Source organism: Panthera uncia, assembly GCF_023721935.1.
Source record: "Panthera uncia isolate 11264 chromosome B3 unlocalized genomic scaffold, Puncia_PCG_1.0 HiC_scaffold_1, whole genome shotgun sequence".
Lineage (NCBI taxonomy): Eukaryota > Metazoa > Chordata > Mammalia > Carnivora > Felidae > Panthera > Panthera uncia.
The window spans coordinates 13546488-13570826 of record NW_026057582.1 but is presented as its reverse complement, the minus strand read 5'-3'; the positions used below and the strand labels follow the sequence as shown (position 1 = coordinate 13570826).

The window sequence follows — 24339 nt, the reverse complement described above, 5'->3', positions numbered from 1 at the left end:
ACAGTACCAATCACATAATAGATGCTCAATCAATGCTGGCAATATCTATTTTTATACAGTAGAAGAAGCTGTCTTATCCAGTTCACCAGCTTAAAAGAAGCTTCCAGTCCCATATGCAAAGCAGTCCTGCAGATGCCCAGCACTGGGTGGTGAGCCCAGCATTCCCTGCGGCATTGGTGCAATTCACTATCTGTTAACCCTGCTTCCCCGGCTCCCGTACAGGCCTGGGTCCAGGAGCACCTTCAGCAAACCTCCTGCACACTTGTCTCTGTCTCGGGGTCTGTTTCCCAGGGCCCAATCTACACACATCCATAACTGAAGTGTTTAATTTTAAATTTGAAATATAAGCCTGCATTTGTTCCCTGAAGCTGTGGTTTACGTCAAAGCCTGCAATCTTTGAGACCAGGTCCATGGATCAGCATGCCTTCTCCTCTTTCTTATATAAACTACACTGGAAATGAATTACCTATGATTTCCTACTTTGGTTTCCTGAAAGTATGCAAACTGAAAGACCACTAGAAGGCAATCTAGATGTGGAATCCCTCTAAATATTTTTTTTACCCACCCTCCCGCCCTGCAATCTAACAGTTATTTCACCCACAGCTAATGTGACAGCTTTTTCTAAAAATTTAAAAACTAATAAAATACACATTACATAAGATTTACCTTCTTAACCATTTCTTTTTTTTTTTAATTTTTAAAAAAAATGTTTATTTTTGAGAGAGAGACAGAGCGTGAACAGGGGAGGGGCAGAGAGAGAGAGGGAGACACGGAATCCAAAGCAGGCTCCAGGCTCTGAGCTGTCAGCAGAGAGCCTGATGCAGAGCTCGAAGTCATGAACCGCGAGATCATGACCTGAGCCCAAGTCGCATGCTTAACCGACTGAGCCACCTAGGCACCCCTGGCATAGGTAGGTTTGAGAACAAGCAACACAAACAGGTTTGGGAACAAATACAACTCAGTTTGAGTAGAAGTACAGGAGTGTACTAGAGACAAGCCTCCCAATGACAAGCAGTCAACATGTTATGGGCATCTGCAGGACTGCTTTGCATATGGGACTGGAAGCTTCTTTTAAGCTGGTGAACTGGATAAGACAGCTTCTTCTACTGTATAAAAATAGATATTGCCAGCATTGATTGAGCACCTATTATGTGATCGGTACTGTTCAACTCGCACCGTATGCCTCATTCTCCATAATCCGTGAGGCAAATATTATTCTTTATTTTATATGCAGGAAACTAAGGCACAGAGAAGTACTCAAGCAATTTATCCAAAGTCAAACCACTAAGAAGTAGCAGGACTGACATTTTCAAGTTGGTGTGAACCAAAGCCTGTCCCCACTCCCACCGGCCACACTGGCTCTCCAAATGAATATTAAATAAAAGGGGCAAAAGGTTAGAAATGTAAGAAGCGATCCTTCGTTTTCTACTGGCATTGTACAAAATGACAAAAATATGTCACGTTTATTTTTTTTTTTAAGAGTATAATTAAACAAGGAATGCACTTAAAGGATCCTCATAACACAGGAGAGAAGGCAGTGCAATCTGCAATTGTTATTTGTTTACATAGGAATAATTTCGGTTAATGAAAGACGGAAGTGTTAGGCAGCATTTGCAAGGAAAGAACTGAAGTCAGACGTTTTAATTGTGCTCTCAGATGAATACCTACACAAAATAAGGTGGAAATTTTATAGAGCATATTAAAAGCTAAGCGTGTTACATCTCAAGATAACTCTTTGAATCAAAAAAGAAAACAAAAACAAAACAGAAAGCCAGCACATCTAAAATAATTCAGTCAGCTAGCAAGTGACTAATCAAAGATGTCTCATTACAACCAACTGCACCAACACCCACGTAGAAAACCCAAGCTATAGTTTTTTCTTTAGAAGTATTTTCCCAAGAAAATAAAGCATGAATTTGTGGTTGTCTTTTAAAAAGAAAAATGAGTGACATTTCAACACAGATACAGACAACATTGTAAGCCAACATCCCCCCGCCCCACCCCCCCACCCAAAAGGAGGTATATAAGACTGCCAGATCGTAATGAGTAGAAGCAAGCTCTGTGTAAGAACCTATGGGAGGCTGGCAGAGAGAAGGGCCCTCGTCTTCCCGGGCCATGTGGCAACTCCCTTTTACAACCTCAAGCAGGAGGCCACTCATTGCTCCCCAAGACGTCCAGGACACTGACATGTGTGGCAGCAGAGGAGACTGCCAATAGCACGGCACAGCACAGCCCAGAAAGGCTACCTGTGCCATTCGGCTCTTTTCTGTACCAACAATCTATGAAATGGGACATCAACAGACACACATCTAAGACCCAGGCGCGCTCCCAGATATGCGGGGGCAACTTCTTTTTAATGGAGCCATCTGGCCTCCACGCCCATTTCTAGGTGGATGAACACCTTCCTTGGACATCAATCCCAAATTGATGCAATCATCAGTCCCACACTTGCTCTCCCCTAGTGTCTGTCTCTGTCACACTGAATGGAGCCACCATTCACTCAGACGACCAGCACAGAACCTGGGAGCCCCTAGTTCCCTCCACTGCACATCCTATCACTATGGTCCTCTGGATTTGGATGCAAAACCCCATTTCATGCATCTGCTGTTTCTCCATTCCCGTAGTTTGGGGCCTGAACTCTTGCAAGAAGACCTCTTCTTAGTACTGATCAGATTGGCCAAGGGCTCTGACACATAATCTCCTTATTTACTGGGTTCCCACTTTTATCTAGATACCATGTTCAATTCCTTCATCACCCAGGGTAGACTCTCTGGGAAAAAAATAGGAAAAGCGATGGGATTTCCCTTAGCACTTACAGAGGAATTTTTAGCATCCCACTGAGAGGCAGAAAAACATCAGGTAACACCAAAAATTTGCTTTTAGCCCAAACACAATAGGCCAGCTGATTCTCAAGATCCTTTTAGCCAGTCGAAAAACTATCTCCTGGCAGTCTCTCTTAAACCATGGTGACTCATTCTGGGTCAACACAGAAATACCTCCTACATAATTTCTCCCAGGTAAGATCTGTAAGGATGCTCCTGGGGCCTCCGGCACAGTTGCCTCATGGAATCTTCCCAAGAGCATCTGTGCCGAAGCATAGACTGCAGCCCCGAATCTGAATCCCAAACTCTGCCACTTGGTAAGTGTGGGCCTTCGGTCAAATTGCACATTTTTTTCAGAAAAAAAAAGAAGATAATGGTACTCACTGATAAATATGGCTTGTTAAGTTTAACGACAATAAACATCGGCTGAGGGCCCTGCCTCCAGCACTTGGGACCGAAGGTGAAAGTTCCAGCTCTACCCTAGAGTTTCAGTCTAGTGGGGCAGAGAGAGTACAAGAGGGAGGAAAGACCGACTGGGGATGATGGAGAAGAATTGAAAGAGAACTCGTTGAAAATGAGGTAATTAGGTACAAACCCGATGCCTGATACCTGGCTCACTTAATAAATGCCTTTTGGATGATTTTTAACCCCTCCATCCCACTAAGAGGTCAGTTAGGTCAGCTGTGACTGACCTAACTTTTCTTTTATCTTTTTGAAAGTTCACATATATAAAATCGCCAACAAAATATCTGATGGTCGCTGGCTCCGTTTTTGGGAGAAGCTCCCATTTCCCTTTAAGATGCTCCTCTCTGATGGCTTGTTATTTCTGGCACCTGCTCTTACAATCATCCACGTGTACTGTGTAATTGGTGCTCACTGGTTCACTGGGAAACAGTTTTCTCAAACTTCTTCCCACCTCCATTAAGAAGGTTCCTCAGAGAAGATACGTTCTGAATTGATTTCTAGACAGGAAAAGCTTGTAGTCTGGAACACAGAGAGAAAATGACACCTTTTGATTCTAACACTTCATGATTTTTACCACCGTACCTCATTATCTTACACGATCTGTTATGTTACACAAGAGAGGAAAAAGGAAGTAGACACCGGAAACAATAAAGCGAGAACCAGAAATTCGGATATCCAACATCTGTTCATGGATAAGAAATGAAATGAATAACTTGGTTCACAGTTGCTTCTAAGTTCTGGACAGTATCACAGGCAGCAAACAGTGTTTTATGTTATAAGCTGTGGTGGTTTTAAGCCACATCTGCAAATTATTTAAGGCCTAATAGCCCTCCCTTTAAGTGCGGGCACTGGGATTTCCTCCACGCTCTCCCCCTCCTGGCTCATTCAATCAGCCCTGACGAGAGAGCCTCCTGTAAACAACAGGCACTAAATAAATCACCAGGTGTCTGAGTGAGCCACCCTGTAAGCGAATCCTCCAGCCCCAGCCAAGGCTTCAAATGACTGTGACTCTGGCCAACACCTTGAATGTAGCTTCTTGAGAGGATGTGAGCCAGAACCGCCAGCTAAGCCGCTCCCAGATTCCTGACCCACAGGTACTGAGATGCTAAGTGTTTATTGCTTTAATCTGCTCAGTGTCAGGGTCATTTGCAGTGCAAAAATAGATAGCCAAGACTCAAATCAATAGGGGATTGGGGATAGGGTTTTTGTCATCAGGATAGCATAATTTCCTTCATTAAAAAACAATTCCCTCAATTTCTTTTCTCTGGAGCACAGAATTGTGAGTGGCAAGACAACAGAGTTAATGCTGGTTCTATTCCTTCCCTGCTTCAAGTCTCCCACCCCCCAAAAAAAACTACAGTTTGAAATACTGGAACTAGAGAACAAAAAGATAGTGGTGGGTTGTAACTTCTTAAAAAAACAAACAAGCAATTTAAACAAGGTATATGGCACATAGGCGAGTCATAATGAAAGCAAATGACTCATTACTAAATTGTAAGAATTGGGCAAATAGAGCAAAGTAATCCTAGACAACAAAGCATGGGTTTTGAGCGTTATCAGAACTAGTGATCAGGGCGTTCAAATAATTTCATTTATTTAAAAATATAATTTCTTATGGGTAATGTGAATCAGTATTTAAAGTTTCAAGGTATCATATCTGCTACCAAAAGAAAGGACATTTTATTATTTATCTCAAAATTGGGGTTCATTTATTCACAATCATTTACACCTAATTTCTGCCAGAAATTACCCTAGGGCTTGGGAATGAACCGACAGAAACTATCGTCTCTGACATCCAGGAACTCACAGAAGGTAGACAAATGTGTCTCCTGTGAACAAGACCTATGGGGAGATTTTAAAATGTGGATGCACATTTCTAGAAACTCAAATACCAAAGGCGGGGGAGTGGGACCCGGAGATCTCCATGTTTTTAAACTCATAATCGATTCCAATGCTTAGGCTGGCGTCTCTCCACCGCAGGGGTGGACAATAATAACAGTATGGCCCAAGTCACAGGGATGAGAGGTACAGGGAAGAGAACAGAGTTCTCTTGATCTCTGATGATACTGTAATAGTGTTGTAGGGTGACACATGGTAGCAACATTTGTGGTGAGCACAGCATAACCTACAGAGCTGTTGAATCTCTATATTGTACACCTGAAACTCATATAACATTGTGTGTCAACTATATTTCAATTTTAAAAAATAGAATGTAACCCATTTATTCGATCATCAAATATTTACTGAACACCTGATCTGTACTGGAGGTGCTTGGTGCTGGGGGCGGGGGGTACTACCGAATACGGGAAAATAGGCACCACGAGGTCAGGGTAAGAAGGTAAGAGCTGGCCACATGAAGGGGGAGATGATGGTCCCTCATAAGCGGAGGATACACTACCTTTAGGGAACAGGGAAGGGGGAGCACACAAGGAACCCGACCACATCTTCAAATTTGGAACCATACTACATGGTAGGCTTGATGATTAAGTTAAAGAATAAAGTAGTAGATTCATGCATTCTGAGATTTTCCATTGGAAAGAGACCTAATTGTTCCTCTACTATAATCCTCTCACTTCAAAGATGAAAAACTCTAGATGTTGACCCAAGGTCATGTAACAAAGACAGGCACAGAACCTAGTTCCTGTGACTCCAGTTCTAATGTACTTTATTCTTGACTGGCTCCTCTCAGGAGTAAACGGTGTCTTCAAGAACCAGAATGAGGCCAAAGTATATTTCTCAATTCTAAAAAGCTGTGTCATTACTATAGCATACTATCTCAGAAGCTATCAATCTGGGTCATTTTTGAAAAGATACAATCAAGAAAGAAAAAGTAAGGTGGAGGTAAAAACCATCTTTGAAGCTATTTTGGTTGCTACTGTCGGAAAATGTCTGAATTTAAACTCTAGTAGGCATAAAATAAGCTTACAGAAAATACTAGTTTTGGAATCTGAATCAATGACCTAGAAATAAATCTCAGAAAGGGATAAGCAAAATTTTGAAAGAGAAGAATCAAAGAAAATAAAAACGTCATTTCCAAATGGTTTGTAAAAATAATGTTTTTGAGTTACAGTGCGAAAATAGGTACATTTTAAACCTACAGGTATTAATAACAGGCTAGCATTTTGTTACTAGTCGGGTAAGGAGTGGATTTCCTCCAAAAGGGTTTCTTACTGGAAATAAATGAAGGACTTTGTAGTACAGTCTCAGCAAGAACACAAACTTTTCTCCCTTTTCAGGGTCTTTGCCATCTGGCATCCCGTCCACCACTTTTCTGAAGTTACTCAAAGGTCAGTATTTTGTCCTCCTATACAAAATCAAACTCAGACTCTTACTTCTTCTCTGTTCACTCTGTCTTCCTGAAACAGTGTCTTCCCTTTGTCCCCGTGATCCAGTTTCCTGGATCTCCTCTCGTCTGGCTTCCCTCCTCACCATGGGTATCCTCTCAGTGCTCTGCCGGGTCCACTTCTCTTTTTAATCCTCCATTTATGCTAATGGAGCACCATGATTGTCCTACTTGCCTAGGCTCCCAGCCCTTGGAGCTAATCTTGGCAGTTCTCTTTGCATTGCTTCCCAATATCCAGTTCTTGAGGCTATCAGCTTCTTTTTGGGTAATATTTCTAAGACTCGACTTCCTTTCACATGTCCATTTCCTTTCCCCTTGAAGCAGGACCTCATCAATTAGGGCCCAGTGACAATGGCTTCCTGTGGACCAGCCACCTCTTTCTTCATTCTATGGTATAGCTTGCAGCCAGATGAAGACCTTCCTCATCATGTCCCTTTCTTGTTCAAGAATCAGTACACACCCTGCTAAGCCCAACCTCGGTGCCCCTAACATGGAAAGACTTTCCCTTTTGCAAGCCAAAACTAATACATTCTTACGGTCCACCATCGTGGATGATGCCTTCAAAGTCTAACCTACTTCCATACTGGATTTTATTTTCCCCAGCAGTCACATCTGGAATGCTCACATCTCACACTCAATTATTGAAACTAAAAGGCAGTTCTGGTAGACACCACAGTAATGGGGAGCCAGCAAAAGGGTTTCCATATATATTTGCTAAATTGAACTGAATTATATTGCAGCTATGCCAAAGCTTAATTTTAATCATGTAAAGATTGAGGGAGAATGGAAAGCACATCTTGCTTCAATTTAACGGTTATTACTTTGATTTCTTAAAGCTTAATAACAGAAATAGATACACACTGAAAAGCTTTTTTAATTAGAAAAATCACGGGGACAAAATCTCTAAATATTTTTCTTCGTTTTCTCTCCTCTGATGTTTTAGATAGATTTTATCACTCTGAATAAAAAGGGGTCTTTTGGCATCTGAGAAGCTACAGATTGATGACAATGGGTAGACTCAAATTTGTGAAGGATGAATTGTGTCCAAAAAACTGCAGGTCAGAGAGAGATTTTCCAAATGGGAAATGAATTCTGACAGGAAGCTGACTGCTGGGAAATGAAGGAAGGCTTTGAAAAGCCAGTAATCACGATCAAATTTTAGTTGTGTTGACTAGTCTGAAACACATATGTGAAATCCACAATATATAAGTTGTTCTGAAAAGAACTTAATTATGCAGAAGAGGAAGCCAAAGATCTTTTAAAAATCTGAGCATCCATATCATCGATGCGGTAACATGTCACAGATAACAGGTCTGCTTTACAAAATAATTGATGTTCAAGCATCCTCTGCCAGACTTATAAATCTCACTGCCATTATATCAAGTTTAGCTCCTGGTTAGGTAAAACTAGCAGGAAGTTGCTATGACAAGATAGATTGTTCAAAATCATGTGTGAAAATTAAATCATAAGACGTACTTGTACCTAATTTCCTCAGCATTATTTCTTTCTATTCTTGTGTGAAATGTTGTTTTCATTCATTCACTGAGCACTCACTGAGCTCTGTCCAAAGCTCCAGGGATTCAACCATCCCAGTCCAAGAGGAATTCACAGCCAAATACCGGAGCTCACGGGTTTGCTAGGAGGAAATGAACAGGAAAGGACAGGAAAGAACTTAAAAGGAGAAACATACGCTAAATGGAAACTTTCAGCTTTACTTCTAGATTTACTAATTGAAGAATAATCCAACAACTCAACGTTAAATAAAGGTAGCTAAGAACTCTGCCAACTTGGTTATAGTCAGATTCAGTTTTCTGAAATTCTCATGTCTTATAAAATTCACATGAGGGTGTCAGGAGGCCAAGACATCCGTGAGCGACAGCCCCGAACATTTTAAGATGCTATCAAATAGTGACTGTGTATCTGGGACAGTTTTTAGCACCTACAGATAAGTAACTATCCCTACATTTATTTCATGAGAAATGTAACTGTTAATACTTTTATTTTCTAGTTTGCTTGTGACAATACTTTCTTCATCATTGTAAGAGAAATGTAGAATTACATTAGGATACCGTCGCAAAACAATTCTGAAAGGATCATAGGGAATCATTACAGAAAGGTTAGAAAACACACAAACGATTGGAGGGGATCCACAATGATCCAATCTAACAATTCTGCGGAAAATATCAACAGCGAAGAAAATCTTGGAATTAAGCAACGTTGTAATAACAAGTTGAGGGAAGACGGGATAAAAGCCAACTAACTGCAAAAGTAAACTTATTTGGCCGGAGATGTTCTCCCCTTCCTTGCTGATGCCCACACCTCTCCCATCCTCTGCATCCCCGTGGGCCTGCCCTCTCACCCCGGCAACTGTTCCTCCTTTTATCTCGCTCGGTGGCACTAGGCTGTGGATAACCTGCCACTGTTTATTTTCCATGTTTTTGCCTTTCTTCCCGGATGGAACATGTGATGTTCCCTGAGGATAGGAAGTGTGCCTTTTATTTCTCTGTATCTCCAGCAATAGGAAGCCTCCTGTACATCATCTTTGTTGGTGAGGATGTGTATGCTTTTTATTTTAATATCTATGTGAATATTAACAACATATAGTTGGTCAGGCAGAAAAGAGCTGGGATTAAAATTTTTAAATGCCATACACACACACACACACACACACACACACACACACTTTTTTTTTTTGCCTTATTTGGGAATATTTCTGAAAAATTCAATATAGCCTTGTAGTAAATGTTATAAGAAATGAAACCGAGACGCCTGGTGGCTCAGTTGGCTAAGCATCCAACTTCGGCTCAGGTCATGATTTCTCGGTTTGTGAGTTTGAGCCCTGTGTCGGGCTCTGTGCTGACAGCTCGGAGCCTGGAGCCTGCTTCCCATTCTGTGTCTCCCCCTCTCGCTGCCCCTCCCATGCTCATGCTCTGTCTCTGTCTCTCAATAATAAATGAACGTTAAAAAAATTTTTTTTAAAAAAGAAATAAAACCATTCCCGTTAAAAAAATCTGAAAATTCATTTATTTGAATTTAAAAATCTATTTTAACTTAGATAAGGTAGATAGAGAACAAAGACCATCAAACCTCTCATTAAGCAGTAACCCTCGTTTGCACCTCCCTCCCCTCCTGCCAAACTCCAGTTTATGAAGTTATTCTAACACATCCAATGAGGAACACTGTAATTTTTAAAAATAGTTTTAAATAATGCATAACTGTCCTAAACAAACAGGATCTACATCTTTTTTGAACTCCATCTACCACAGCCACACACTTAGCCTCTTTGAAGGTCACAGACAACTGAGCTCAAATGCTTACAGCACAGGAATGTCACAGACAACACTCACTGGATAACCTGAGCCATACTAGCAGATGGGTGACTGAATGTCAGGACAAAGGACCCTTAGATGGCCCCAACGCCCACTCTAAAAACAATTCCCTTCCCATCTGCTTGCTGATGCCCACGGTGCTCTAACATTCTACAAGTAGACAAAAAGTTTAAAACAGAAATACCCCTGGGCCATCAGCTTTGTCTGGCACTGCCTTAGACCACACTTGACCCTGCCCCACTGCTGATAACTAGCAGCCCTGGGATTTAGGGGGGAAGGATCCGGCCCACAGCTCCAGGGGTGCTATCAGCAGAATGCCACCCCCTTGCTCACAGTGACTGGTTCTCAGATTAGCAAACACTCCTGGTCCTCATAATTGGTTCAGGGGGGTCCCACCACCTCAGGGAGAAGCCCAGGACTTCTGACCCTCCCGAGGAGAGCAGCTCACAGCTCAGGCTGGTGATGCGGTGGCTGTGAAGGTTGGAGATACTGCAGTCAGTACAAGGGCATCAGACCAATCACAGTGGACACGGGGGAGGAAGGGCAAGGCTGAAGAATCCTAGAGATCCAGAGCGGAGCCCCAGCCTCGATAAAATTACACCCAAGCCCATCTCACCTCTGCTGGGTTCAGTTGTGCGAACCAACAGATTTCATTTATCACTTAAGGCAATTTGAGTTACAACGGGTTGCACATTTACATGCTAGGAGAAGGCAACAGACCGATTGAAAATTGCATCATAAAGTTCATGTAAGTTCTATCGGGTCCTTTCTTGAAATCCTGTGTTGACTGACAGACTGACAGATGAGCTCTGGGCATCTGAAGGAGGAGATGTCACAGAGAGAAGAAAAAGGCACTTTAGAAAAGGATGACTAGGGTTCTGAACAATTTTTTTTAATGTCACCTTATGCCTAAACCTTGGTTGTTAGGGAACCTGAGTTTTAAATTACAGGATTTTAGACACTGTGTCAGGAGTGATTGGAAAGATATTTTGAAGTGGGGGCCTTGATGGGCACCCCTCAAATTACAAATCACACAACAACAGCATGTCCTGTGCTCCCTTCAGATTTTAATTTTAATCCACGAGTAGGGATGCCTGGGTGGCTCAGTCGGTTGAGCCTCCGACTTCAGCTCAGGTCATGATCTCCCGGTTCGTGAGTTCGAGCTCCGCGTCGGGCTCTGTGCTGACAGCTCAGAGCCTAGAGCTGCTTTGGATTCTGTGTCTCTCTCTGCCCCTCCCCTGCTCACACTCTGTCTCTCTCTCTCTCAAAAATAAATAATAAACCTTAAAAAAATTTTTTTTTAATCCACGAATAGATTTCCCTTCTCTGAAATTCAGTTACGTGTAGAGTCAGGGCCACATGCTCTATGTGTGGGGGTCACTCTTTTGCTTAAAAGCTTGAAGTCAAACCTCAGACCTTTGAGATTCCAAGCCCCAGACATGGCTACAACACTTGGCGACCAGCGCTGGTCTCTCTCTGGGCTCCTGAGCCCACAGGTCCTGCCTCTCCAAGCCTCCCCTGGGGGCTCCTTCCAATTTGGAACATGGATATTATGCACCCTGTGCATTCTCCCTGAGATGCTCTCCCCACCCTCTTCATGTGGCTGCCCTGACTTGACCCCAAGTCTTTCCTGAAACACCCGCCTCCCACTGGGAAAGCCATGCAACCCCCATGTCTATCAGGGCCCCCACTTACAGGCGGTCATGATAGCCTTTGCTTTATCTAATGTGGCAGGGGGACAGATGTGTGATGGCCTAGTTTTTGTGTGATTATTTACCTAAGGTCTACTCTCCTGAATAGGCTGTACCTAAGTATGAAGGCAGAAACAGGGCTACTTGCTCGTTGCCAGTTGACAGGCCCTGAATATGCTGAATGATCTCACGATCTCTATTTAGTGTGATGCCTCAGTCTCTTTGCTTAGGCCAGTGTCCATGCCTTGCACATAATTCATACCTACAGTCACTTGGTCATTTATGTCCTCAGCCAGTGCTCTGGCCCTCCCCAGCCCACTCTCCAAACCTCATCTCCAGCAATGCAGCTTCTACTGCTGCCTTACTATATTAACACTTGGCCTTTCCTGGAACTATTGAGTTCAGAAGCAGCACAAAGAAAGAAGTGATAAAAAGCAGGACTGGCTTAGGGAAGCTAGCCCCAGCGAGCAAATTCCATGCTGAGCCCTTCTTCCAGGTTACATCCCAACATAATGTCCCTTGCTCTGCCTTAATCTTTTCTTTCACTTTATTTTAGGTCCTGAATAATCTATACTTGTTTAATTTAATAAGCATTTTCCCTTAATAATGCAAAGGCCTTTGGGAGGATTAAGGGGCTATCAGTCATGCACACTTCAGTGTGAATTAGTTTAATCAAAATACATCCCTACTACCATCCAGCTGAGATCAGCTAAAATGAGGAAATTAGGGGGTGGGGAGTGGAGAACAAGCAGCTGGTGATTTTGGAACACCATGATACAAGGACACTGGAGATCTCTGAGGTATGAGGACAACAAAGAAAGGGTGACCCTAGAGCCCAGAAAGGCAGAGGAGAGACTGTGCCTCCTTTTCCTTCTGTATTTTATTAAAAAAATTTTTTTTAATGTTTGTTTACTTTTAAAAAAAATTTTTTTTAATATTTTATTTTTGATACAGAGAGAGACAGAGCATGAACAGGGGAGGGGCAGAGAGAGAGGGAGACACAGAATCCGAAGCAGGCTCCAGGCTCTGAGCTGTCAGCACAGAGCCCGACATGGGGCTCAAACTCACAAACCATGAGATCATGACCTGAGCCGAAGTCAGACGCTTAACCGACTGAGCCACCCAGGTGCCCCAACGTTTGTTTACTTTTGAGAGAGAGAGAAACAGAGTATGAGGGGGCGAGGGGCAGAGAGAGAGAGGGAGACACAGAATCTGAAGCAGGCTCCAGGCTCTGAGCTGTCAGCACAGAGCCTAATGCGGGGCTTGAACCCACGAACTGCGAGATCACGACCTGAGCCAAAGTTGGACACTCAAGCGACTGAGCCATCCAGGCGCCCCTTTCCTTCTGTATTTTTTTTTTTTTTGTATTTATCTTTCTGTATTTTAACACCAACAGGACACACAGGCTTGAGGGTATGGGTCAACCTCACTAGGAATTAAAGATGCCTGGTGGGCTAGCCTGGGAAATTAAGCACCATTTTATTACACTCTCTGGGTATTACGTTCCAGGTTCCAGATTCAACTTCCCCAAACCTTGGGAACCAACCCATTCTTAGCTGGGGACGATACTTTGTTTCTTCCAAAGGGGAAAACTCTCCGCTATGTCCATGAACAGTGTGCCGTAAGCAACTGTTTAGCTGGTGGATCCACGGCGTGTGATGTGGCCACTGAATTGGAGAACTGGCCCTGAGGAGAAGCCCAGAAGGACTGAAACACATTTTTTTTTCTTTTTGATCACCGTCCAAGGCCTTCATGTATTTGTAGGATGGGGTGGCCTGCACTTCAAATTATGCATCGTATTTCAACAGTGACCGTGTACGAGATTGTGTGGTCCTCGGGAAGAGCTTATGACGTGAAATATTCTTCCTACAAGGAAAGATATTTTGGTTTTGCATCAAGCCCTACCAAAATGAGGCACGTATAAGTATATATCAAGAGAAAATCACTCCACAGAATTAGGCCGTGAGCTGTCTTCTGTAAAATGCTCTCCTGAATCTACTGTAACTGGGGGTTCTCCTCCTGGGTTCTCAGGCACCGAGCACTCACCTTCAACAACGCCGCCAGCCTGGGGGGCCTTCTGGGGGAGGCTCACTCGTGCTATCTTTCACTGCAGTGCCGTGTTTTAAGTATTCTGTGGGTCAGATTAAAGTCTTTATTTGATATTTTTTCGGTAGCCAAATAAAGACAAATCTGCAAGCCAAGGATACAGACACTTTAAACTCTGCCTTTGATACTCATCTCACTTAAAGTAAATGAGTTCCCTCATAGGGATCAGGAGGAAAGGACCTTCACGCTACTCACGAGAGTATCAGAAACCAAGCACTGTTCAAATGCTGCTTGCTTTCTTATAGAAGCAAACTTGGGGACACTTGGTCTCATTCCAGCATGGTGAGGAAATAAAACCATTCTCAGCAAAATAAAAATATCCCTCATGTGCCTGTTCCCTCCCCCCGCTCACACTTTAGGAATGTTAAATCCTGCTTATCTCAAAACATTAGCCATCCAGATACTGATGACACTGTTTTGATGAGAAGGAAATGAATTTAATGGCATTCATTAAAAAGAGGGGTGATAGGATCTCAGCAACCCCCAACGTAGCCTCCCCCCTGCCCAGAGGCTACAGAGGTTGGCCCACTTGTCCTTACCACACCACTTCCGATCGCTGTGTCTTACGGCACTCTGATTTCCATCAGAATGGAAAAGTCTGTACACTCACAGGATATTATTAGAATTAGCAAATTAAATGACAAGGCTCTGGCATTGCTAAAGCACAAGGATTACAAGACCTAGTTTGCATTCTGGTGAGGAGAACATGAAAAGTCACCTCGTCTATCCCAAAGCTGTGCTTCGGGGCGCCTGGGCAGCTCAGTGGCTTGAGCGTCTGACTTTGGCTTAGGTCATGATCTCACGGTCTGTCAGTTCGAGCCCCACATTGGGCTCTGTGCTGCCAGCTCAGAGCCTGGAGCCTGCTTCGGGTTCTGTGGCTCCCTCTCTCTCTGCCGCTCCCCTACCCGTGCTCTGTCTCTCACTCTCAAAAAAATAAATCAACATTAAAAGAAATTCTTTTTTAAAAGAGTCAGATGTCAAAGCTCTGCTTCAATATAGAATAGGGGGGATGATAACAGCCACCACAGGTTGATGTACAGAATAAATGAAACAAAGTGCCAACAGCATTTGGTCTATAGTAGGCGATAAAATATTTAGCTAGTATGATGACAAGATCCTAAAGGTGACCTCACAAAGAAATCAGTGTCTTGACCCTCAAGGTCAGCCAGACCAAGGAGTGTGCAGTCCTCACACATGTGGTAAGGGATGAGGTTCCCGGAAGCCTCGTTGTAGACGAAGCTGTCAGCAAGGCGCTGCACTCATTCTCGGAAGACACCGGAGGCACAAAATTCTCCTTAGAGTTTGGCCTCCTGAGCAGGTTCAAAGAACTCTTCTCTGTCCTGACTCTATAGCAGACAGAATTTGGAAGGGAAATAAGACAGGCTTCCCCAATCCCCAAGGACAGAGATGTTGGTAGAGTACACATAATATTTTCCCAATTTCTCAAATGCCTGGGCAATGTCCCCTCAGCACTATAAATATAGAAAGCACTCACAAGCCGTTTTTAGGAAAGATGAAAATGAACTGTATCTAGAATTAGACCTCAAACTAAAATAATTTCTAATTAGTCTTAGCTTAAGCAAATACGCGAGCACTTAATCTGCAACGCAACCGTCCCTCTTTACCCACGGGGGACACGTTCCAAGACCCCAACGGGTGTCTAAATCGGTAGGTAATACCAAACCCTATGCACACTGTTTTTTTCCTACACGTACATACCTATGATAAGGTTTAATTTATAAAGCAGGCACAGTAAGAGAATACAGGCATACCTCGGACATATTGTGGGTTTGGTTCCAAACCACCGCCATGAAGCCAGTATCACAATAAAGCAAGTGAAATGAACTCTGGTTTCCCGGTACACATAAAAGTTACACGTGCACTCTACTTGTAGTCTGTTAAGGGTGCAATAGCATTATGTCTAAAAAACTACAACAACAACACAAAAAGCCCAATGTCTACACCTTAATTTTAAAATGCCTTACTGCTAAAAATGCTAACCATCAACTGAGCTTTCCGCAAGTTGTAATCACGGATTACAGATCTCTACAGCAGTAATAATGGAAAAGTTTGAAATAGCACGAGAATTACCAAAACAAAGTGAGCAAATGGCGTTGGAAAAATGGCGCCAATAGACGTGCTTGATCCAGGGTTGCCACAAACCTTCAATTTATTAAAAAAAAAAAAAAAAAAAAAAAAAAAAGCAATACCTGCAAAGTGCAATAAAGCAAGGTGCGATAAAATGGGGTATGTCAGTAGCAACAATAACTAATAATATAGAAAATTAAAACGTTGTAATGAAAGTTAGGTGAATGTGGTCTCTCTCTCAAAATACCTTATTGTGCTGTAATGGATCTTCTTGTGGTGATGTGAGAGGACAAAATGCGTACGTGAGGAGGGGAGGGGGGTGAAGGACACAGGCGCCGAGATGTAGTGTGAGGCTGCTACTGACCTTCTGAAGACACATCAGGAGGACCATCTGCCTCTGGACTGCGGGGGAGTGTTGGTAACTAAGACCGTAGACAGTGAATACGCGGATGAGGGGGGTCACTGTAATCTCAGGACCTATTATCCAAAAAGGAAAAAAAACACTGAACCTCTCCAGAATTTCTCCCACTACGGTATGTAGATACACCCTTTTCCTGTTGGATGCTGTAGGGATCTTATGGGAAGACATTAACCTCCACCCTACAAATATCCACACAGAAATCTAACAGCTGTTACGTAATCCATAGAAATCCAGTAATTCTAATTACAAACTCAGCGTATTGCCAAAATGTACCATGTAATTCTTGGAACAAAGAGTAAATATATGTGACAAATAACTGCCTTATGAAGCATGATAATAAAACCCAAACGTGCAAACTCATCCCCAACTTAACTAGAAAATGACCAACGTTGCTGTAGCTACCTGTGAGGTGCTTCCTGATCTCAGCCCTGTGCCTCACCTTCCGAAGAAACTGCTCTCCTGAATTTTGCATGTATCATTCCCTTGTTTTTCAAAATAACTATTTTCCAAATAGGGACCTCTAAATATATGTCAATTAGTTGGCTAAACAATGCAAAAACTTTGAGACCTTATCTCCTCATGGATCTACGTTTGCACCATAGAATGCAAGAGAAGCAGAGCCATAATATGGCTTGGCTGTTGCCATTCTTCCTTAACAGGCATTATGTGCCCTGCTCCTTATCTCCCAAGAGAATGAGCCAAAGTTCTAAGGCCACTTACTCTTGGCCTCTGCCTAGAGCACTCACAAATTTCCCTTCATTCTCACTCAGTCTATGTAGGTGTTGTCTGAAAAAGGAGTAGAACTTTCTGCCCACCCAATACGAATCTTTGCATCAGTCATTACTACCGAGCAGACTCAAGGCGGCCCACCATATTGGTGAGACGTCCTCTTGCCCAGAAGAGAGTCAGCAGCAACCCAGACACTGTCTCCATAACTGTACTGCCACCGCCTCCCCAGTCCTCTTCGTTAACAAGTTACAAAGCAGAGGATCATTATTGCCTGGTTGCCCGTCTAATTTGGTCAACACATTGCTACTAACTCCCATGGACTTTCTTCAACTCCCATTAGAGACCATCATTTCCTCCTCCTTCTTCCAGAAAGCCACGTCACAGTCAGCATCCCAAACCGTTAAACTGTTGATCAAACTGTTAAAAATTGTGAAGGGCCTGGGAATTCAGCCTCCCTGCAAGCTAGCAAGGTAGCCTTGCCACAGATTCATGGATGCTGGCAGCGGACCCATGATTACTGGCTCACAGACAAAGGACTCCATTACCTATGGCACCAAGCAGCACGGGGGTCAGCACATTTGTGTCGGTTCCCTTTACCCCGAGTCCTATGGGATGATGCAGATGGGCCCAGATGGGTGCCTACACATATGGAGGGCTGCATTACGGAAGGGGAAGCCTGAGTTGAGGGAGCCCGTTTCTTTTTAAATGGTTGATAAGCATGCCTACCTTTTGTTCTGGAGGAAGACCCTGACTCTATCTTCTAAGCCTGTTCGCTATCCAAACACCTTTGAAAAGATATTCTGGAAAAAGCAAAGTCAGTGCCTCACTCGCAAGATGTTTCTTTTTTTTTTTTTTTTAACGTTTATTTATTTTTGAGACAGAGAGAGACAGAGCATGAACGGGGGAGGGTCAGAGAGAGAGGGAGACACAGAATCTGAAACAGGCTCCAGGCTCTGAGCTGTCAGCACAGAGCCTGATGCGGGGCTCGAACTCACGGACCGCGAGATCATGACCTGAGCCGAAGTCGGACACCCGACCGACTGAACCACCCAGGCGCCCCACTCGCAAGATGTTTCAAAACAAGAGAGGTCCACTGAGAATAGTCTCTCATTATCTGTTATGCTTTAAAATTGTTCTTTAAGAGTTTTATTATATGATGGTTTTAAATTCTATCTTGAGCCCAGAAATGGCAGTCCTGTTCATAAAGCCTCTTGGAGGAATGTGTGTCTGTGTGCAGCGAAGGGTCCCCCCCCCAAAAGGGGTGTGTTTATTAGAGTTGACAAATACGAGGTTTATAGGTTCAGGCATTCAGAAGTGTGGAAGGAATCATTCTGTTTTTTCCTCTATTAGGCCAGAATAATGATTTTTCTCTGTAATATTAGCTTGGAGTTTAATCAAGAGTTCTAAACGACACAAAGCTCTGCTGTAAGACGGAACCATAAAAATAGCGGAAGCTCTAGGAGTGGCTGCATGGCCAGCGGGCCTCCTTGATAGGATGGAAGCTCACCATTGCAGTGAAGCCACTACCGTGCATTATCCTACAATTTGCACTCTTTCCTCCCAAATCTGCCAGTTTTCCCATGTTACTAATGTACTGACCTCTTCTTTACATTACCCTGTAATTTATACCTTTTCTTTAAGTCCATCATATTCCTTGCATTACTAACGGACTGACCTCCCCTTTATGTTATCCTGCAATGTCCACCTGTTCCCCCTGACTCCATCAGATTTTTCACGTCACTCCTAATGTACTGACATCTCCCAATGTGTACTGCATTTCTTGCAATTTGTGCTCATACTTTCAGAAAAGCTGGGGGAACGCTGCATTGTTACTGAGTGTCTAGAGCTAAAGGACAGAGGCTGCTGAGAGGGAGTGCGCTGAACTTCACCACAACCCTTTGGATGGCACTCCAGATTTAGGAAGGCGTCAGGAAATCATTAAGTACGATGAGGGTCCTGAGCTGATGGCTAAGTACATGATGAAAAGGAAGACGAAAGTTTCCTAATCTGTCCTTTAGGAAAGCTCCGGAGGCTCTGCAGAATGAGAAAAGTCTATAACAACTAGCTTAATTTACATTTAACATATTCTTTTTTATTACATTCATATGAAAGAGATGCTTTTTCATATATTAACATTTTCCTTCAGCTTGTACTATTGGCTATTTGACGTATCTCCTCCAGGTTACTCTATGGCACCACTTCCTACAGAATGTGCTACCTGCATGGAGTCTTAAAGGAGTTGGAGGGGTGCCTGGGTGGCTCAGTCGGTTAAGCATCCAACTTTGGCTCACGTCGTGATCTCATGGTTCGTGGGTTTGAGCCCCGTGTTGGGCTCTGTGCTGACAGCTCAGAGCCTGAAGCCTGCTTTGGAATCTGTGTCTCCCTCTCTCTCTGCCCCTCCCCTGCTCATGCTCTGTCTGTCTCTCAAGAATAAACATTTAAAAAAGAAAATTAAAAAAAATGAGTTGGAGATGGCCAGAGGGAGGTAATTAAGAATATTCCAGATACAGAGTGCTACATGTACAAAGGCAGAAGTGCAGGTCTAAAACCTTTAGAGAACTTTAAATATTTCAGAGTGGTTGGAGTACTATATGAATAGGACAGTGGCTGAACCAGATCATGGAAGAATGCCCTTTGAAGGAATCTAGAGGTTATACTCTATGTAACTGGGAGCCATTAAAGAGTTTGAAGCAAAGAGACTCATGTGCTCACAACTGAAATCAGAATAATCTTTCTGATGGTGGTATGGAGGATATTTTAGAAGGGAAAGGATACCGGAAGTAGGGAAACTAATTAAGAGAGCACATATTAGCTTGTAAGGACATGATGAGGGCATGTGCTATGGGCTGAATTGTGTCCCCTAAAATTCATGTTGAAGTCCTCAATGTCAGTACCTCGGAACGTGACTCTGTTTGGAGATAGGATCTTTAAAGGGTTAATTAGTTTAAAGTGAGGTCATTAGGGTGGCTCTAATCCATTATGACTGGTATCCCGAGAAGAGGAAAATAGGACACAGACACACAAAGAGAAGATGAGAAGACACACAGGGAAGACAGCTATTTGCCAGCCAAACACACAGGCCTCAGAAAAAAACCAACCCCGCTGATATCTTCATCTCAGACTTCCAGCCTCCAGAATGGTAAGAAGATAAATTTTGGTTGCTTACGCCACCCAGTCTGTGGCATTTGTTCCAGCAAGTGAGCACAGCATGGATTAAGGATGGTGAGGAGGAAAATAATCTGAGACAGACCTGGGTGGTAGAATAGACCAAGTCTGATGACCAGTTGGTTTTAAGTGGTCAAGGGAGGAAATTGATTTAGAGGACTCTGGAGTGGGTAACTGGATAGATGGTGATATTGTGAACCAAGAAGAGTAATACAAGAAAAGATCAGCAGGTCTGAAGGGGATGACAACAGAAAGCACTAAGAACATGTGGAGTTTGAGGGGTCGATGGAGACATCCAGAAAGAGAGATGTTTAGCAGTAGAGAAAGCTATAGGGCTGGAATTCAGAAAACAGGACTGTGATAAAGACATGGAGCTGGGGGGTCTTCCACATGGAAGGGAAGACTGTGAATGAAATCTCCCAGAGGAAGGAGATTGGTAAAGGGGAAACAATTGGAAGGGTCATACAGGCAGACCCAAAGGTCCCATACAGCCACCAAAGGATACAGTAGGACCGAGTGCAGGAATGAGCACTGTCACGTACCGGTGGAAAAGGATGTTCCAGGGAGGGCGTGGTCACCAGGGTGAAGGCTGAAAAGAGGTCGGAGATTAGAGAGTATTCCTTGAATTTGGTAATTAGGAGATTACTGGTGAACTCCGCAGTCATTCAGCAGAGCTCTCAGAGGTGGAAGCCACGCTGTACTGAGTTGAGCAATGAAGAGACTGGGGAAATGAACACAGCAAGCACAGATCACCCTTGGCTGAGTTGGAGCTGGAGGTAATGCCGGCTCCAGAGGGGGTCCTATTATTACCAGTAGCAGTGGTGCTGGTGCTGCAGAAAGGGAGGGAGTGGAGCCACTGAGCAAATGGGGGCTGCAGAGGTCATACACGAAGGTCAGAGGGTGCTGGGCCTCTCTGACATGTTATCTCTCCAAGACTTCCGATGTCATCCTTACAATGAGTTGCTCCTGCTCCTGTTTGGGGTGGCTGATTTGAATGAGAGCAAATTCCTTTTCAAAGAGTGTTTATGGGTGGAGGTAGTAGCCCGCTGGTGGATCATTCCACACAGGCTACTCTGCAGGGTGAGGGAGATCACAGCCATCCGATGTTGTGAAGGGGTAAGCTGGGTCAGAGGAAAAGAAGAGAGGGACGGTAAATCACAAAGGAGGTGGAGAGGAACTTTATCCCCTAGCGGTGTCGCCCCTCATGGCCAAAACTGGGTGAATTCTAGTTGCTCTCTGTGCGTTTACTCTCCCACGACGCTGCAAATTCCTTGTCTGCAGTGACCTGCCATTGTTGCAGCCTCTGCCACCCGCACAACGCCAGGCATTTAGAGGGAGCATGACCCACCCGGAATGGAAGTTCTACCATGGCTGTGTAGAGATGGGGGCCCTGGGTCTTCATCCCCTGATACCCAGGTTCTGCTCGCAAGGAAAGAAAGAGCCCGGTGAGCGTCCACAGTGCACGTCTACACCCTCTAACGAGGCTGAGCTAGGTCAGGAAAGGCTGTGTGACTGAAGGGTCAGAGACCAGCTCTCCAGGGAGGTGACCAAAACTCTCTTTGAGCGAAGTCAAAGTTACATCCGGGGAAATAAGGTAACGAGGCCAAGAAGAGGGTTTTAAAGGGCAGAGTAAAGTAAACTGGGTGGAGACAGGATTTAATACACAAAACCTGAAAACAATTCAGAACCAGGTGGCTATGAAATGTTTGTTTGGGCTTAAGGTGCATATTATCTGATTCCTTTGCTTCTCAGGACACCTTTTCCACAATTTAAAAATCTCTCAAATTGTGATGCACTTTACAATCATTGGTATCTTAGCATTGTGTCATGGTTTAATGGGCAGAATTTCTTCTTTCATTAGGGGTACATAATATGATGGTGCCCGAGAATCAATGTGTCTCAGACTTAATGATACGGTATTTTACTCTATGAAAGGGTATAGCAGTTGTTTTGATCTGCTGCTGTAATTAGAAGTACTCAGCTTCAGCAATGGGTAAATTTTGAGTACTAGCTGAAAAACAGAGTGTCTCAAAAGGCACCCCTTCATGTATTAAGACATTGAGGAACTGTTTTGAGAGCCAACTGTGCACTTTAATTTACCACTCTCCAAACAGTGAGCAGTAAGGACTCTAATTGGCAGAAAGGGCTGTTATGCTATACCATGAGTGATGACATTCAGGTCCCAAAACTCAATAATAAAAAGAGCCTGATTATTGCCATTTTTTTTGTGCAATCGTTTGTATGTCTGTAATTAAGTCTGTGCCTTCTCTCCAACACTGTGGAATGCTGATCACTTCCTTCATGGGTGGGGAAGAAAAAGCCTGGAGAGTCTGCTCTTTCAAAAGTCAGAAGACACATTTTAGCTTGCAGTTGGGACAGACTAGAAGATAGCTCTGAAGAATACTTTGAGACAGTATCTTCCACCAGATGAACCCTGTGGTAACTGTGGTCTTTGAGTTTGTATTGCTTTCAGTGTTTACAGGTCAAATCTAAATTTATATATTGGAAATGTGTTCTATTTTCCCTACCGAATATGGGATGAATTGATTTATTTGCTTATTTTTAAATGCGTCTACTGGCCTTTAGAAGCTATTATTTACATAAAGGTACTTTTGAACTTTACAAACATGTTGGAGGCTACCTACTGTCCAAATATTTTAAATAAGGTATTAGATATGTACAAAGCAACATCCGTATCTGAAATAATAAAATGAAAGACAGGAATCATTGCCAAATGCCTTCCTAAATAATATTTTTGAAATAATCATTTTCACAGATCAGCTTTTGTCGTACTAAATTAAGATATACTTTCTTAAAATATTAAACCATATGAATATCTAAATGTATTTTCAATGTTTTATAGAAAGAATATGGAGTATATTTTTGGTGGCAATCAATACATCTATATTGGGCAGTTATTTTAATGGTTATTACCATTCAGTGTCTAACTTTATTTTTTTTAGCTGACCCAAGAGACAATTAACAAATGTGAGTATTTATCTTAACCTTTTTTGAGGTCTGAATTCACTTTTCATCTTGGCTTTTCTCATTTTCATCTTGTACCTGATTACTTCACAAGGCGTATGCCTCTTTTCTTTCCTTAATTGCTTTTTGTACTTCCTTCTTCATTCTGTTTTTCAATTGCTTGTTGCTAAGCGATGTGCACAACAGTAGGATATACATTCATTACCTTTGAACATGGCCCACTTGGTATTATTTTCCTCTACTCCTTTACCTCATTTGAATTGACCTCAACTGCACTTTCTGCTTTCTTTTGACCTTTCTTTTTGCCAAAACACCCATCTTCCTGTCCTTTGATCATGACTCAGGGGCTAGTGTATTCAATACTTACCCCCATTTTGTCTATGCTTTATTGTTTTTGTTAAGCTCTGGTGGCCAGACTCATTTCACAGGACTATTTCTCTTTGTTAGTCTCTCCTTTTTGTCTTACTACTTTCATTTGTATTTAAAGACATTAGAAAGACACCTCTTCTTTGATGAAATTTAGGTCATTTCTTATTATTTTCCTTTGATCACTTCTGTTGTTTCGGATGTCGGTTCGTCTCAGTACCCCGGCACCTGTTACTCTCTTATAATATCAATTATGGTATAATCTGATAAAACCACATCACTTACTCAACGTAAATTTGTTCAATTTTGCAATGACCTATAATGTATTTAATTTATTTAGCCACGGTAAACTGCCAAAAAAAAAAGCTCCCCCGCCCAAACCAAGCAACCAAAAAAAACCCGAACACCTCAATTAGTTACAAACATGTACCATAATTTTCTTTTTACGTACATGTCTGAATAAATATTTTTGAAGAATGCAGAGTATGCGTCACCTTTACCAAATGAGGCTAACTTATACTGGTGGCCTCATACGGACTCTTGTTCCTATTATTATTGTTAGAGACCATTATTTCTTTAAAAATATTTTTTAATGTTATTTATTTTTGAGAGAGAGAGAGAGGGAACGCGCACACAAGCGGGGGAGGGGCAGAGAGAGAGAGAGAGAGAGAGAGAGAGAGAGAGACACACACAGAATCTGAAGCAGGTTCCAGGCTCTGAGCTGTCAGCACAGAGCCCGACGCGGGGCTCGAACTCACGAACCATGAGATCACGACCTGAACCGAAGTCAGATACTCAACTGAGTGAGCCACCCAGGCGCCCCAACAAT

The 24339-nt window shown here is 43.0% G+C and overlaps 1 protein-coding gene across 6 annotated transcripts in view; it reads right to left on the bottom strand.

The window, feature by feature from the left end:
* The window catches only part of EFCAB11 (EF-hand calcium binding domain 11), a 159200-nt gene that overhangs the window by 60846 nt on the left and 74015 nt on the right, over window positions 1-24339 (bottom strand). The window contains exon 6 of one of the 6 annotated variants that reach the window (XR_007453623.1): window positions 8185-8266. The exons of 4 other annotated variants lie outside the window; for them this stretch is intronic. Coding sequence is in view for 1 of the 2 variants with exons in the window: in XM_049612339.1 (XP_049468296.1) it covers window positions 20702-20748 (47 nt within the window). In the remaining variant the exon portion in view is untranslated. Of the gene's footprint in view, window positions 1-8184; window positions 8267-20701; window positions 20749-24339 lie in introns of all 6 variants that reach the window. One more of the 6 variants, XM_049612339.1, reaches the window with a different exon arrangement.